Genomic DNA, 15,232 nt, shown 5'->3' with positions numbered 1-15,232 from the left:
GGGGACGTCACCTGAAAAATGTTGCCCTGGTGCGATACGGGGTCCTTCATATCCAGAAGCGCTGGGTCCGCTCCATAGCTGCTAAATATTAGGGCGCTATTACTACTTCTGATATTTTCGTATCGTGCCGCAAGCTACAGTAGCTCGGGCAGCGAGGGACCAGAAGAGGGGGTGCTGGTATAAAAGTTATCCCCGTACAGGTGGTAACCTTTATCCAGTAGTGGGAAGATCAGTTCCCGGACGATCTTCCCACTTGTTCCGAGGATTGGGGGGGGGGGGGGAGGGGTTATCTGGGGGCTGCATTCGGGTGTCCCTTCCATCATACACACTAAGTGCACGTGCACACTGCGGAATGGCGAAGGATAACCCTTCGTGCATTCCGCAGTTGGCACCCGCCGGCTGACTGATGCAGGCGCGCGTCTCCGTCCGTGTCATAGACTCCATTCTATGCACGGGCGGATTCCGCTCTCCGTCCAACGTATTCATTCTTTGGATGGACGACGGAATCCGCCCGTGCATAGAATGGAGTCTATGACACGAATAGAGACATGCGCCCGCATCAGTCCGCCGGCGGCTGCCAGCTGCGGAATGCACGAAGGGTTATCCTTCACCATTCCGCAGTGTGCACCTACCCTAAATCTGTAAGAGTACCCTGAGGTAAGCTCACAGAGTTTGTAGAATTTCACGCCATACCGTCATCTCTTATTGGGACGGTACTGGCGGAAAAGACGTGTCTGGGGGGCAGCGTACGCCGGTCGCCGCTATTGGCTGATCTGAATTGATCAGCCTATAGCGGCGATCGTAAGCACGGGGGGTGTTAACCACCCCCCGTGCCGAGGAGCTATGATGGCCTGCTATGATTTATAGCAGGCCATCTTCCCCGATCGCTGTGTGCGAACACGCAGCGATCGGGGAAACATCGGGCGTAAATTTACGCCCTGATGCGCTAAGTACCAGGGCGCGAGGGCGTAACGCCCGATGTCGTTAAGGGGTTAAAGGAATTGTCTGGGGAACAGAGGACAGCTAAACCCTTCTGCTCCCTAACGCTCACTTCCTGTAATTCCACATCTTAGATGTACAGTATGCCTTTCCCCACATTGGATCGTGTATATCTTGGTTACCCCCTTGCAAACTCATGGTCCTGTGTCTGCTTTCTCTATACTCAGCGGCACTAAAACAACCAAAAACAACATCCTGCAATCGTATCTCATTGTAGCAAACCTTCAGAAATTCCCAGACCAGCACTGAGCAGTCTAAGGGTGCTATGACACGGAACGATAATCGGCCGATTATCGCTCCATGTAATAAATACAACGATCAGCCGATGACAATGATCATCGGCTGATCGTTGATATAGGTTTGGACCTATTTTCGTCGGGCACGGACCGCGCACCACTACGTGTAATAGCGGTGCGTGGCCGGCGACTGACGATATACATTACTTATCCATGTTCCAGGGCTGCTGCTACGGTCTTCTCCTCCCCGGGTCCTGCGCGCTCTAGCTTCAGAGTGGCCTGTCAGCTGACAGGCCGTGGCGGTCCCGGCCTGTGATTGGCTGAGCGGCCTGTCAGCTGACAGGCCACTCTGAAGTTAGAGCGCGCGGGACCCGTGGAGGAGAAGACCGCAGCAGCAGCCCTGGAACGTGGATAGGTATTGTATATAGTTAAGCAAAGGCTGCAGCCTGCAAGGACATCGGTAACAATGTCCCTGCAGCCCTTGTTTAACGATTATCGGGCCGTGTAATAGGTCCAGTAAACGAGCGACGATCTAGCAGATTGCTGCTCGTTTACAGGTATTATTGGGCCCCCATTGGCCCGTGTAATACCACCCTAACATGTGAATTCAGCGTTTTCTCTGGCCAGAAAGTCTCCATATTGTACAGGCTGCTTCTCTTCCTGCTCACTCACTCCCTTTGGTCCCTCCCCCTCCATAGACTATAATGGGCTGTCTTCATAGACTATAAATCTGTCTTCACTTTATTTGTGCTGTAGATGGCTTTCCCTTGATAATGAACAGATAAGTAGTAAGGGGGGGGGGCACAGCCTTGTGAGTACAGAATGAAGCTCTTTTGCTTAATAAAATTACAATTTGTTTTATATTTGCTTGTACTAATTATAATGAAGCATGCCAATTGTGCTACAAGGATTATATACAGATGCATTAATAGATTGCCTGCTTGCATTGTCTCATTACTGTATAGACAGTGATACAAATTTCAGCATATCCCAGCGAATGAATGCTATACATTATAGCTCCTCTGATAAGATTGTGTGTGCAGTGTATGTGATAACATACAGATACATAGCAGAGCACCTCCTGTATTAGGTGCAGATAAGAACAAGCATGCATTCATTGCACAAGCTCCTACAGATTGTTTGGATTGGACCCGGTGGACAATACTGGTGCCTTGGCCACTGCACAATAAATGATCCTGCAGACTCAGACTACTAAACTTTCTTTTAACAGCACATACAGTATATGTACATACTGATAGACTCAGCATGATATCCATAGTGACTTCCACACACACCCAAACACACCCACACACAGCTGGGCCGCAGACTTTGCCTCTATTCATGGGGGAGTTTCCGAGAGAACAAACTCAATGCACTGATAACTAGTGAATGATTGGTAAAGGCCGGATGGATAGAGAGAAGACTTGAGCTTCTATATAGAGGGAGGAGTAGAGACAGGAGTCTCTGGATGGAGGGAGAGATGGAGACTGGACTCTCTGGATGGAGTTAGAAGCCTATAGATGGCAGGAGGGATGGAGACTGGACTATCTGATGGAGTTAGGAGCCTATAGATGGCAGGAGGGATGGTGACCCGAGCTTCTAGAGGGAGGGATGGAGACTGGACTCTCTGGATGGAGTTAGGAGCCTATAGATGGCAGGAGGGATGGAGACTAGACTATCTGATGGAGTTAGGAGCCTATAGATGGCAGGAGGGATGGAGACTGGACTATCTGGATGGAGCTAGGAAAAGAAAGAAGAGTCTCTAGATGGCAGGAGGGATGGAGATGGGACCATCTGGTTGGAGGGAACGATGGAGTTGGGAACTTCTGGGTGGAAGGAATGATGGAAACCTGAGCTTCTAGATGGTGGGATGGAGACAGGAGCCTCTGGATGGATGGAGGGAAGAAAACAGGAGGAGCTTTGGGATTAAGGAGCCCTCTCACTCAGGACTCTGAACTGCACTGCTGTAGGAGCACTCCCACTCCCTCCACTCAGTGTGTGGGGTATGGAGATACATTCAGATTAGCCAAAAACATAAAAATACTTAGCTCATACTGGCTGGATTCACCTAAGATATGATTATTATATCACAGACATCCAACAGTAGGATCTGGCAGCAGAATTATTAGATTCTGCCAAGAAATATGTAATGTTTATGGTCAGCTTACTGACTTGGATAACAATAGGGGGTAATCACATCATGTTTTGTATGTATACAATTGAAACAATATCAAAAAGTACTCCATCATATACTACAGCATGGCACACATTCAAATATACCGCATTTACTACTGTTATCACAGCCACTGACTGTGTATACTATTCTTGCACAGGGGTATTCTGTCCATGTCTGTCTCTGATGCTTGAGGGTACCCAAAGAACCTGATGCCACAGACTCTATGATGACACCACTATTATGTTAGAATCTCTAGACTCCATTGCAAAATTTGTAAGACCAGATACTCCAGACATTTTGTATATAAGGGAATCTACACAAATAGTACAGGATCTGATTTTAATGTAACGTTCTACTGCAGAGATCATCCAATGACTGACTGAGCATGCTGGGAGTTGTAGTTCAGCTGCAGCAGGTTGAAGACCACTGCTCAAGTGTATTGTACACAGCAAAGCTACAATACAATAGGCAGAGATAAATGAATAAGCACTGGGTTTGTTTCCTAGCACTCTCCCCTGTGTTTTAATGCTATTGTCTGGGGATGGCGTAGAAGAAAGGAGAACCACTTATGTTATTAGTGCCAATAGTGCCAGAGCCATGAGCGGACAGAAATCTGGAGGAAGTAATACTGTTATCCAACCACACCCTTACTGAACAGAGCAGACACTGGTGACCACAGTATGGCCATGTTCACATGTGGCATGTTTGTTGTGTAATGAACCTTATAACTTCATTCACCTGCTGCAGATAATGCCTTCATATAGAAGCACTGCGGAATCTGTAGGTGCTATACAAAATAATAATAATTATTATTATTATTACATGGTCTAAAGCAGACCGTAGACTGGATTTGTTGGTTTCCTTTAAAATCCCTAGCTTATTCAGGATCATCATTATGAGAATTACAGATCCTTTGCACATGGATACGGTTACATGTAAGCAGCAGCAAAGCTCTATAGCTTCAAGTCATGCTTGTGGGAAACTCTTCCTGCAAGAACTGGGCATTGCATTGTCTTGATGAAGCTGTAAAATTCAACCAAGCACAAGAGCATTGTGCCATTGTACAAAGGGATGTCTGCAGTTTTTGTCCTTAGAAACTCCCTATTCAGATGACACTATTGTATGTACGATGCTTACATATCGAGGCATTACAGATAGCAATGCTAAGGATGCACTTTTTTCCTAGGGTTAAAAGATCAGTCACAAGGTTCCAACTCCTGTCCATATGCTCCTTACAGAGAATCCATGCATTACATAGACAGCCATTCATTTGTATCACTAGGATTTTCTATATTAGTGGCCACTTCTAGATCCAAATATTGCCCTGTCTGAATCAGACCTGCTAACTCGTAAATGGGGGCTAAATAGTGACAAATTCAGATGACAACCATGTTGTATCACCTAAATGTTTTTTTTGCCACCCTATTCATATACTATAGAAAAAATATGCTCTGTAGAGATAAGTAGCACTATCTCCCTATTGAATGACAACTCTTCTATAGATCTCCTATTCACCCAGAGCAGAAATCTGAGTGTAGGCATCAGATTTCAGCCATGGAAATACACATAGGATTTAATGCAGAGTCTTATAGTTGATAAAGCAAGGTGACTTGGCGTACTGCCCAGAGCGTTGCCCCACCCTTACTTCTATGGTCACGATAACGCTCTAGTAAAAAATCAGTTACGTGTTAGGACTTGATTATTATAAGAACCTTTTTTCCCCTATTGTAGATCCCCTCCAGAATTACCTGTAATGGGTCTAAGGGCAAATAGGACAACTAGTTTGATTGCATTGTTGGCAAGGTTTTCCACATTAACATGGGTCATACACCCATAGCATTTTGTCTCCTACTTACACTGCCTTAGCAAGGTGACAGAGTGGAATATTGTACTCTTACAATCTTTGTGGCATATAATACAGGTACCATCAGGGGTGTTGCAATAACTTGGCACTGGGGACATATGCAAAGGTCTGTTGCCTCAAATTGTATCTGCATCCTTTTCCCCATCCAAAAAGTTTGGCTTTACGACTCAACACTAGTCTTAACCTCAGCTGGCGAACCTTCCCTGGTGGGCTCAAGGCAACCATAAATTACATGGTGGCCAAATCATTGGCCTTTTAATTCATTTGCAGTCATCAGGAGTTAAGAAGGAGGGACTATGGCAAATGGATGATTGACAGGACAGTCAAAAAAAAAAAGCCCTGGGAACTGTATTTAGTGGTGTATGTTTGATCTTGATCAATATCGCTCATGTGGCTCAAATGAGGAGTTCTATAACAAATCGCCTTCAGGTATGTTACATTCTGTAATGTTCTAGCATGCCTGCAGTATCGCAGACCCTCCCATGGTTTGTGTTATTAGGACTATTTATAGCAACCTGCCCAAAGGCAAAGGGATTCCCCACTAATTTTGACCCTTTGGTAAACCCTTGGTCAACCCTTAATAATGCATCAGATTTGTTTAATTGTTTGGGGGGGGGGGGGGGGCGCATTTTCAAATTGCTTTATAATGGTAAGGTAGGTCAGCTTATTATATTTACTATACTGGCACATAGGGGGAGATTTATCAAACATGGTGTAAAGTGAAACTCATTTTCCAAAGAGTCTGTGAGGAATGAAAGGTGGAATCTGATTGGCTGCTAGGGGCAACTGAGCCAATTTTACTTTACACCATGTTTGATAAATCTCCCCCATAGTTTGGACGGCAGGTCACTTTGCGGAAAACTGTTTGAGTATTTTTGTAAAGAACGGCCATGCACAGGTTCATTGACAGTGCATAAAACCATCAAGAAAGCAAAAAGAAGTCATTTTTAAAGTTGCAACCAACACGGTGTGGGCCTACCGACCATCATGTGCCCACCCAAAGATAAGGAGAAACCATGAACCATCTGTAACATGACAGAAGCTGACCATACCTACATTGTTATAACTACTCTCTAAACCCCCTATTACACGGGGTGATCTCCGGGAGCAAGAGAGCGCCGACCTGTCAGGTCAGCGCTCGCTTGCTCCTTGTTCCCTGTTTGCTGCCGGCACTATTACATGCGGGCAACAGCAGCAGATTGTTGCAATACTAATCGTTTGTGTTTCAACACATAAAAGACACGATCAGCTGATATTGTGTATGTCGGCTGATCATTGCCTTATATTACACAAAGTGATTGTCGGCCGTAATGGTCGTTAATTGTCCAAATACGGTTGATAATCTCTTTGTGCAATAGAGCCTTTACCTAGAGTCATACTATTGACCACCCTGTAGAAAGTGTGCAAAAATTCATCCTTGAACCTTCAGAGACCTTTCCTTTATAGTTTTGCAACTTCTAAACGTTTAACAGCTGTGACCAGCAGAATGTTGCACTGCAGGTCTTGCATGGGCAGTGTCTTCTAGAACTCTCTCCTGTAGGCTCTTCAGTTTGTTGGACAGGCAAAATGATTACATATCATCCAAGAAAAAAAATCTGACAACGGCAGCATGAATCGAAATTGGAGGCAACGAGAAAATACTAAATGCACAATAACATTAACACTACTACAAATACAGGCCAAGGTAAGCGCATGGCTTAGAGATCAACAAACATGACACTTTGTGTAAAAGACATTATAAAGCCCACAAAAACAACAACTGAAGGGTGGATAGAGCTTTGTTGAGTTTAGGATGGAAGGACTTCTAGAGGATTACAGAAAAGAAACAAGAGCACTCTGAATAAAAACAGCACAGTAGATATGTGGCATATACTGCGTACTGCCTCAGAAGGTATTCCCCCACTATTTCTATAGTCATCACGCAAGATTTCTAAGGAACTGCGGAAGCAGCTTGGAGAGCTTTCTATAACAGGTTGTAGCATGTATGCATTGGAGTTATACTATTAAAAAGGTACAAAAAAAAAAAAAAAAGCTATGCCTTCAAAGTCTTAAAGAGGAAATCTAGACAACTCTAGCCTGCTGATAGCTGCCTATTGCACAGGAGACGGCAAGGAGGTAGGCATGTCTCTTACCATCATCCTTGGCACCATTACCACCCAGTTAGTGTTATACTCCTCGGTCCAGTAAGACCATTAGGAACACTGCCCCGCCCCATAGTGCTGATCCACCCCTGACCAGCCAGTCCCTTTTAATAATAATCAATGGACGGGGGCAGGCACAGCAGCCACAGTGCTTCTACCGGGGAAAAGTTTAACCACTTCCCCCAAAATTTCCTACAGTCTGTATTCTGCAGCTCAGTACCAGGCTTGTGACTACAGTAGTTATGAAGCATGATGGAAAAAAGTAGGCAGCCCCTACCAACCTTTATTGATAGAACTCTTCCTATAGCCAAAGACTCCATTACATTAATTTTGTCAGAATATAGCCTACTGTCAGCTGCACCTCTCTATGTAATGGGACATATCTGTCTGATAGCTGACTAACCTTAGGGCCGCATGATTATCGAGCCATGTAATAGTCTGTGCAAACTATTGTGGATCTAGGAGATTAACGCATATTTACAGCACAGCTTAGATCATGTAATACCGCCTTAAGAATGGAGATATCTAGCATTCAAGGCTGGTGCGATGAAGAGAAGCTGCTCGGACCACCCAATGACTTGTAGTTAAGGCAGCATGAAAGAGAGGACAGGTTCCCTTTAACCGCAACAGTAACTGTGTATTCAGCGCTGAATCCACTATTCTGGGATGAGAGGTTTGTATCTTTAAATGGAAACTATCAGCAGGTTAGACAAATCTAACCTGCTGATATGTCCATATTGCACAGGAGACGCTGAGGAGTTAGGTATGTCCCTTACCTTCCTCTTTGACTCCAGTGCAGTTAGTCGTGTTCCCCACAGTCTGGTTAAACCATTAGAAGCACTGCCCGTACCCATAGCCCCAATCTGGCCTGCTCCATTCGTCCTCATTAGAAAGGGGTGGGCTGGCCGGGGATGGATTGGAACTATGGGGGCGGGCAGTGCTCCTAACCATCTTATCGGACTGTGGGGGACACGACTAACTGCACTGGCGCTAAGGAGGAAGGTAAGAGATATCTTCCTCCTCAGCATCTCTTGTGACATAGGGACTTATCAGCAGGTAAGATTTGTCTATCCTACTGATAGTTCCCCTTTAACACCTTACTATCAAGTATGTGAAGAACCTTCTATAAAGCAGCTTTAGTAAGACAGAAGAACACACATGCTCTACAGAGTGAAGTTGCAACATACTGCGAAATAGCAACACAAAATGACAGGAAGCTGCTAAATAGCAAAGTCCTGCAGATATCTGGCTCTTACATCTGTATAGGCCCATTTTAGCATCTGTATTAAGGCTCTAAATCTAGAAACTCTTCCTAGAAGTCTATTTTTTTCCCCTCTTTTAATTTAGTGCAGCTAAATATTACCCATCATATGTGAAAGACGCTCATGAGCATAACTGATCTCCCACTAAAAAAACGTTGTGCCCAACCAAATCAGCAGTGGGCTTTATGCTTACCCCCATATGATACATCTGATGTTATAGGTCTAAAGCACGGCTCCCATAGAGGTGTCAGGGGCCACTAATGTACTTCTATATACCTTCAATGTCATATCTAGGTGCAGATTTTCTGCTCTGAATTAGTGCTGAAGAGCTAGGATTAGTTCCCCTACATTAGCACATGCTCAGCCCCCTTCTTCTGTCATTTACCTGCAGTAAAGAGGGGGCTGGGGACCAGACACAATGTATTGTGTGCTGCCATACCAGTCTGGGAAGGGATAAAGGCTGCCGAACAAGAATGGAAAAGAAAAAACACAAACAGAAGAAAAGCACTTCCACTGTTTGCTCCTCTCTGTCTGACCAGATCCTCAGGACAGGGACTGATTATTTACTTTACACAAAGGGTTTGTCGAATTCTTAGAAGAATTCATTGACCAAAGCCTAAGATCTCTGTAGAAAAGCAGTCTAGGGCACTTTTCAAAGGCCATCCTGCAGAGAAATAAAACATATACCATAAGACAACATATGCAACTGTATGCATAGAAAAAATCATGCTTTCGGCTAATACACTAGGAGCATTTCCCATAGTATACGCCGAAATAGACAACATCAGCTGGTTATAGCCTTGGGCCAATTCATGGCAAAGAAGTGGAGTTGTTTGCCATCTCTAAGCAACAGAACTTAATATGAGACCTCTATCAGAAGTCTATTGTTTCTCTGGGAAGAAGGAATAGGCATCCATAGAGAGATATTCACTATGATCTTTTTAGACATAGACAAGAATAAGTGAACTGGAAACAATCAGCAGACTAAAGATTACTCACAAGATTTTTTTTTCTTTTTATTTCATACTAACAATTTGTTACTAGAGGTGCAGCTTATATGTCCTGGGTATGATACAAAACCTATACCCGGTCCCTCCACTACTGGGACATGCTATATATTCATTTGTACAGTGTAATATCTCCATCTAACACTTCATGTGGCTGTAAGGACTATCTCACCAATACTATAAATGACACACAATGCCCTGTTACAGGTGTTGCGTCTTTGTGTGAATGCCACCTATGAACTTTATACCTGGTGACAGGCAAGTATTCAGAATATTTTCCCACTATAATCGACTCAACGCTTCAGCTCAAGATCAGATTACAAACACGGGACATTTTAGGTAGGTCGCATAAAGAATCCAATACATATTACCATAAACCTAATAAAGTTACACCTAGTTAATCCTACATAGGCGTCAGTGGGATCATACTGCACAACATTGGTTCTACCCTCATCATACTGCCTCTTCCTACTCAGAATGACTACTACTACAGGTCTATACACATAGCATCCGAAATTCAACACCAAGACGAGAAGCATGTACACTCCCTTATCCCTCCACCCTTCCATGCACCTCCTTATTACACACAGGTGACAACAGCACAGGGAGAAAGCGTACACACCCATCCCTGCCCGGACGGGGACAGCCACAAGTCACCAGCAATAAAACTGCACATCATCCTGCCGGAATGTGTACTACTCAGTGTGCATGTGGAATAGGCCCAGGCCTCCCAATATACACAGGGGAGACAGGACTTAGCTTGCCAAGTGCGTATTCCACTCCACCCAATGTAACACAATATCTGCACAGTAATGCAAGTCATAATGCAGACACTGGAGGATGTTCCTCTGATTCAACCAAAAATACTAGGAAATGTAGGACATACCTAACATTTATAAGTGATATTAGACGCTTCTACACAACCAAGCTATGAGTAGACATCTTATATGTAGTGTCACATATAGAGATGAGTCGATCCGAACCCGAACGTTTGGCATTTGATTAGCGGGGGCTGCTGAACTTGAATAAAGCTCTAAGGTTGTCTGCAAAACATGGATACAGCCAATGACTATATCCATGTTTTCCACATAGCCTTAGGGCTTTATCCAACTTCAGCAGCCACCGCTAATCAAATGCCGAAGGTTCGGGTGCGGATCGACTCGAGCATGCTCCAGGTTCGCTCATCTCTAGTCACAAGCCATGTACTATCCTGATAGACAATCTGCATACGGAATATAAAAATAACCGCCACATGCTTTCACTAACCAGATAAAACCTAATAATAAACCTGACACAATGTACTATGGACTACACACTGCATAGCACGCAGTCCACAGATTGGCATCCGTGTACTATGAACTGATGAATGCCATCTGCATTCTATCCTCAGCGGCTTAAGTGATTTAAGATACATGACTGCATTCATTTATGAGTTTTCTGTCAAAGAGATAAGAGCTCTTCTTATACCAGAAATAGCGCCCTCTTGCCTAATGGGTGCTGTCTGGTATTGCAGCTTGGTGTATTTGGAGTGAAGATGCAACGCCACACACAGCCAATGGACAGGAATGGTGCTGTGCCCCCCCCCCCCTCAATACTGGACAATTTGCTGACATGATTTTTGTCTAGATTGACCTGATGTCAAAATGGGGTGTTGACATAAGTGAACGTACAGACATGCACCCCAGTTTTCATCTGATGTGCTTCCCTTTGGTGTCAAAACATGCACATGCTCAGAAAATGATCATAGTAGCTGACCACGTTTTGGCCATTCAAGTCAAAGTCTGTGCCTATACACTTTTGTTGACATCCTGTCAAAGTAGGATGCTGATATATACAAGGAACATGTCGGCAAATTGTGATGTGAACGCAGCCTTAGGGTATGTTTACACCATAGAATAGGAGCCAAATTTCAAGCGGAGTTCGCGCCATGGTATTCGCTTGAATTTCTGCCTGTCCCATTGACTCAATAGTATTTTTCATGTGCAATCCGCCCAGTTCTTTGGGTGAATGGTGGATCACGCATGAGAAATCCTATTGAACCAATGGGACAGGCAAAATTTCAAGCAAAGTCCGTGGCGTGAACTCGGCCTAAAATCTGACTTCTATTCTGTAGTGTGAACATACCCTTATAGCAGAGGGTGAAATCGGCAAGTCTGAAATCCGCGACTCCCAACTAACAAGAACAAATGGATCCCAATACCTGTGAATGCTGTAACTCACAGTTTTCCCATTAACAGTGAAGACATGGCTATACAAGTGTGGCGATTTCTAAAACCTATTCAGATGGCACTAAAGGTGACCCTTGGAACACCTTACCAGGGTCCCCCACCTGCCAAGGAACTTTTATAATATTTTTGACGTGCCTTTGGGTCCCTTTGGGCACCAGGTGAGCTACCTGTGCACCTGCTATAGCTACTTCTGATCTGTCTTTGTTTTCATGCTAGAAGATGCTATCCTTGGAATACCCCTTGAGGACTAGAAGAGGAACGTGTCAGTCAGCAGACAGCACCACCTATGGGACCACAAAAAATCCAGGCCGAACAATGCTGGAAATCCAAATTAGCAGCATTCACTCCATGCTGTGTGAGACATCTCATTATATAGTCCATTGGCAAATACTCTGTAATTAACCCCATCAGATTACATAATGCTGCGTTTACACGGAATGATTATCGTGCGAATTCGCACGATAACGATTGAATTCGAACTATAATCGTACGTGTAAACGCAGCGAACGATCAAACGACGAGCGAGAAATCATTCATTTTGATCTTTCAACAAGTTCCCAAATCGTCGTTGATCGTTAGCAAAAAATTTGCAGATCGTTCCGTGTAAACAGTCGTTCGCCGATTTAACCAATGTGTGAGATAGGCTTTAAGCGATCTCAAAATGAATTTCCGTACGATATATTGTACCGTCTAAACGCTGATCGTTACTCCGACATCGTTAATCATACGATCGGGCGAATTATCGTTCCGTGTAAACATAGCATTAGTAATGTACCTTAAATCCAGATCAAAGCTGGGAGCATTAGACTTTATTACCATGCCAAGTGACTTTAATGGAGCCAGATCTGACACACAAGCTGAGAAAGGAAGGTCATAAAAACTCCCAAGAGCAAAAGGATCAGAGCTGAGTAATGTAACAAATTGAGGGGGAAAAAAAAATCACAATGTCTTATTTTTATTAGAATCCCTGGGACGTTGGAGGAATCCATAATTATGGGATGAAGTCATTGATTGATGTGCACAGAACACAAACACACACTGCCCTGTGAGTAATGGATCCATGGGAGACAGAACACCCTAAAATTCCTCACCGACCGGGGAAACTACTCTCCTAGTCTCTTCATTAGCTAAGGCTTAGGATCAGACAATAGTCAAGGTTACACTTCCAATAAACATTTCCTTATCTGAAGAGCATGTCCTAGACAATTTGGTGTTTGGCGAGTTGTAGGTCTACTAGCAAAGTTTGTTTCTGGGAAAACTGGATAAACCATTTTTATTGCCATTACAGATGGCTCAATGAGAAATATGGCTAGTTTTGAAGTCTATAAATCCACAGATCCGATAGGACTGCATAAGTGGGTAATTTCCCATTCAGATCTCTAAGAAAGATGAATGACAACCCCCTGGTCACAGAAGTGTCATGAAATTTCTCTAGGAACAGACATCATAAAACAAGGCTGAATAAACCATTTCCACATAGATTGCATGTGGACAAAATGGAGAAGTCGACTTGCCTTGGGCAACCTAATGACCAGGTGTAGTAGCTTTCTTTTTCAGTTTTAATACAGTAGGGAGTGGTGTGGTAACTATAGGTTGTCATGTCTGGGATGCCATAGTCGGTCAACTTAACCCTATCCATGCCTGTGCCCGTAAGAACAGAACATCGAAAATCAGGGTAACTAAGAAGTTCACTAGGATACTCTGCTATCCTATTATTTCAGTTTTTAGACATGAAATTTCCTTACCTCCATAGTTGGAAGTGCTTCGTGATGAGCTTTGTCCCTTTTGCATCATCCGTGCCCGGACCTGTTCCTGAACGCGAGCATTGCGCAGCTCCAGGCTTTCATCCCGCAGTCTCCGGTCCAGTTGCGAGTCCGTAGGCAGCGCCAGTGAGGTGATATCGGTGTTTGGCTGCAGGGCCGACATAAGGAAGTGACCGTCCTGCATTTTCAAGCTTTGAGGGTGGAAGTGCAATCTCCCACGGTGTGAACCTGGCTATACTCAGTGTCTGGCTCACCTGAGGCACCCCACCTGTACACTGTGTGTGGCGTTCTCCTCCACCCGTCTAAGCGGACCTCTCCTATGGCTGTCTCCTATATCCTCTAAGGTCTATTTGTATGGCACAGAATGTTCCTGCCTGTCACTGGCCTCCTCTCCACGCTCTCAGCCTGTCTCTGCTTCCATGCCCCACCCTGCCATTACCTCAGCACTCCTACCTGTCCCTGCTCTCCTCTCTACTCCGCCCTGTGACCTAATACTCTTATCCTGCTGTCACTCTGTCCCTGTTCTCTACAATATTCCTTTGTCCCTTGGTTATTTGCAGCGTCTGTCTTCTTCGGATTTCCTTGCAGACTTCTTCACACCTGTGTATGTTCTGCAGATCACTCACACCTGATCCTACACCTTGCAAGCGTCCAGATCTCTCCAAGAACAACATACGCAGGCTGTTCACTCTCTTTCCATGCACTCAGCATGTCTCACCTCACTCACTGCACTCTATACAGGAATGTTACATCCCCCTCTCAGTGTCAGCAAAGAATCTTCCTCCCTTTCCCAACCCCTTTACAGAAAAACAATATAGCAAGTCCTGGACACCTAATCTTGGCTGATCAGTCAGCGAGCCTCTATCTACAACATGTGTATTGACTAGGCAGAAAGTATACAAGCTTCTCAATAGTATACCATGTCTAACTAAAAACTACATAGCAACATATGCTGTAATGATGCTATAGGTTTCAGATGGTGACATGATACTTAAACTACTTTTTAGACACTTTTTAGCTTTAGTATATTTAGGCTGCATTCACACATAGCTGTTTTTTTATCTGTTACTTCAAATCCTATAACAAATGATTAAAAAGTAGTTTCCATAAGGCTATGAACAGACACAACTTTTATTTAGCATCTTTTGGTTTGAAAAAAAAAAAAAAGAACAAAAAGATTTTTTTTTTTCTTCTTTTCCCGCTTCCTTAGTGATTTCCAGTTAACACATGGGTAGTGATGAGCTCGGCATTCAGCTTCCGGCATCTGGGGAAGTTGGATGCCGCCCTGGGGAGTCCTGAAAAACCATAGGCCAGACTTTTTCTGAAGTTTGCTCATTACTACATATGGGCATAGTGTTTTGGCCCATAAGGGTATAAACCCACACACCGTATAAGCAGCGTATTTACTGCTGCGATACGCAGCAAACACGCAGCAAATACGCAGCAAAAACGCAGCAGATTATATCTAAATAACTGAACACAGCATCAAATCTGTACCAACAAATCTGCTGCGTATTTGCTGCGTATTTGTTGCGTATCTGCTGTTTATACGGTGT

At 44.2% G+C, this 15,232-nt stretch overlaps 1 protein-coding gene across 3 annotated transcripts in view; it reads right to left on the bottom strand.

Annotated features, from left to right (window-relative positions):
* PKP3 (plakophilin 3) overlaps positions 1-15,232 on the bottom strand; it is a 65,735-nt gene that overhangs the window by 32,829 nt on the left and 17,674 nt on the right. For 2 of the 3 annotated variants that reach the window (XM_069965645.1, XM_069965647.1), the window contains exon 1: positions 13,659-14,383. In XM_069965645.1, the coding sequence (XP_069821746.1) occupies positions 13,659-13,860 (202 nt within the window). In that variant the 5' untranslated portion in view covers positions 13,861-14,383. Of the gene's footprint in view, positions 1-13,658; positions 14,384-15,232 lie in introns of those variants that run through there. The other variant, XM_069965646.1, reaches the window with a different exon arrangement.

The sequence above is a fragment of the Dendropsophus ebraccatus genome, chromosome 4 (assembly GCF_027789765.1).
Source record: "Dendropsophus ebraccatus isolate aDenEbr1 chromosome 4, aDenEbr1.pat, whole genome shotgun sequence".
Classification (NCBI taxonomy): domain Eukaryota; kingdom Metazoa; phylum Chordata; class Amphibia; order Anura; family Hylidae; genus Dendropsophus; species Dendropsophus ebraccatus.
This window is presented reverse-complemented; position numbering and strand designations above follow the sequence as displayed.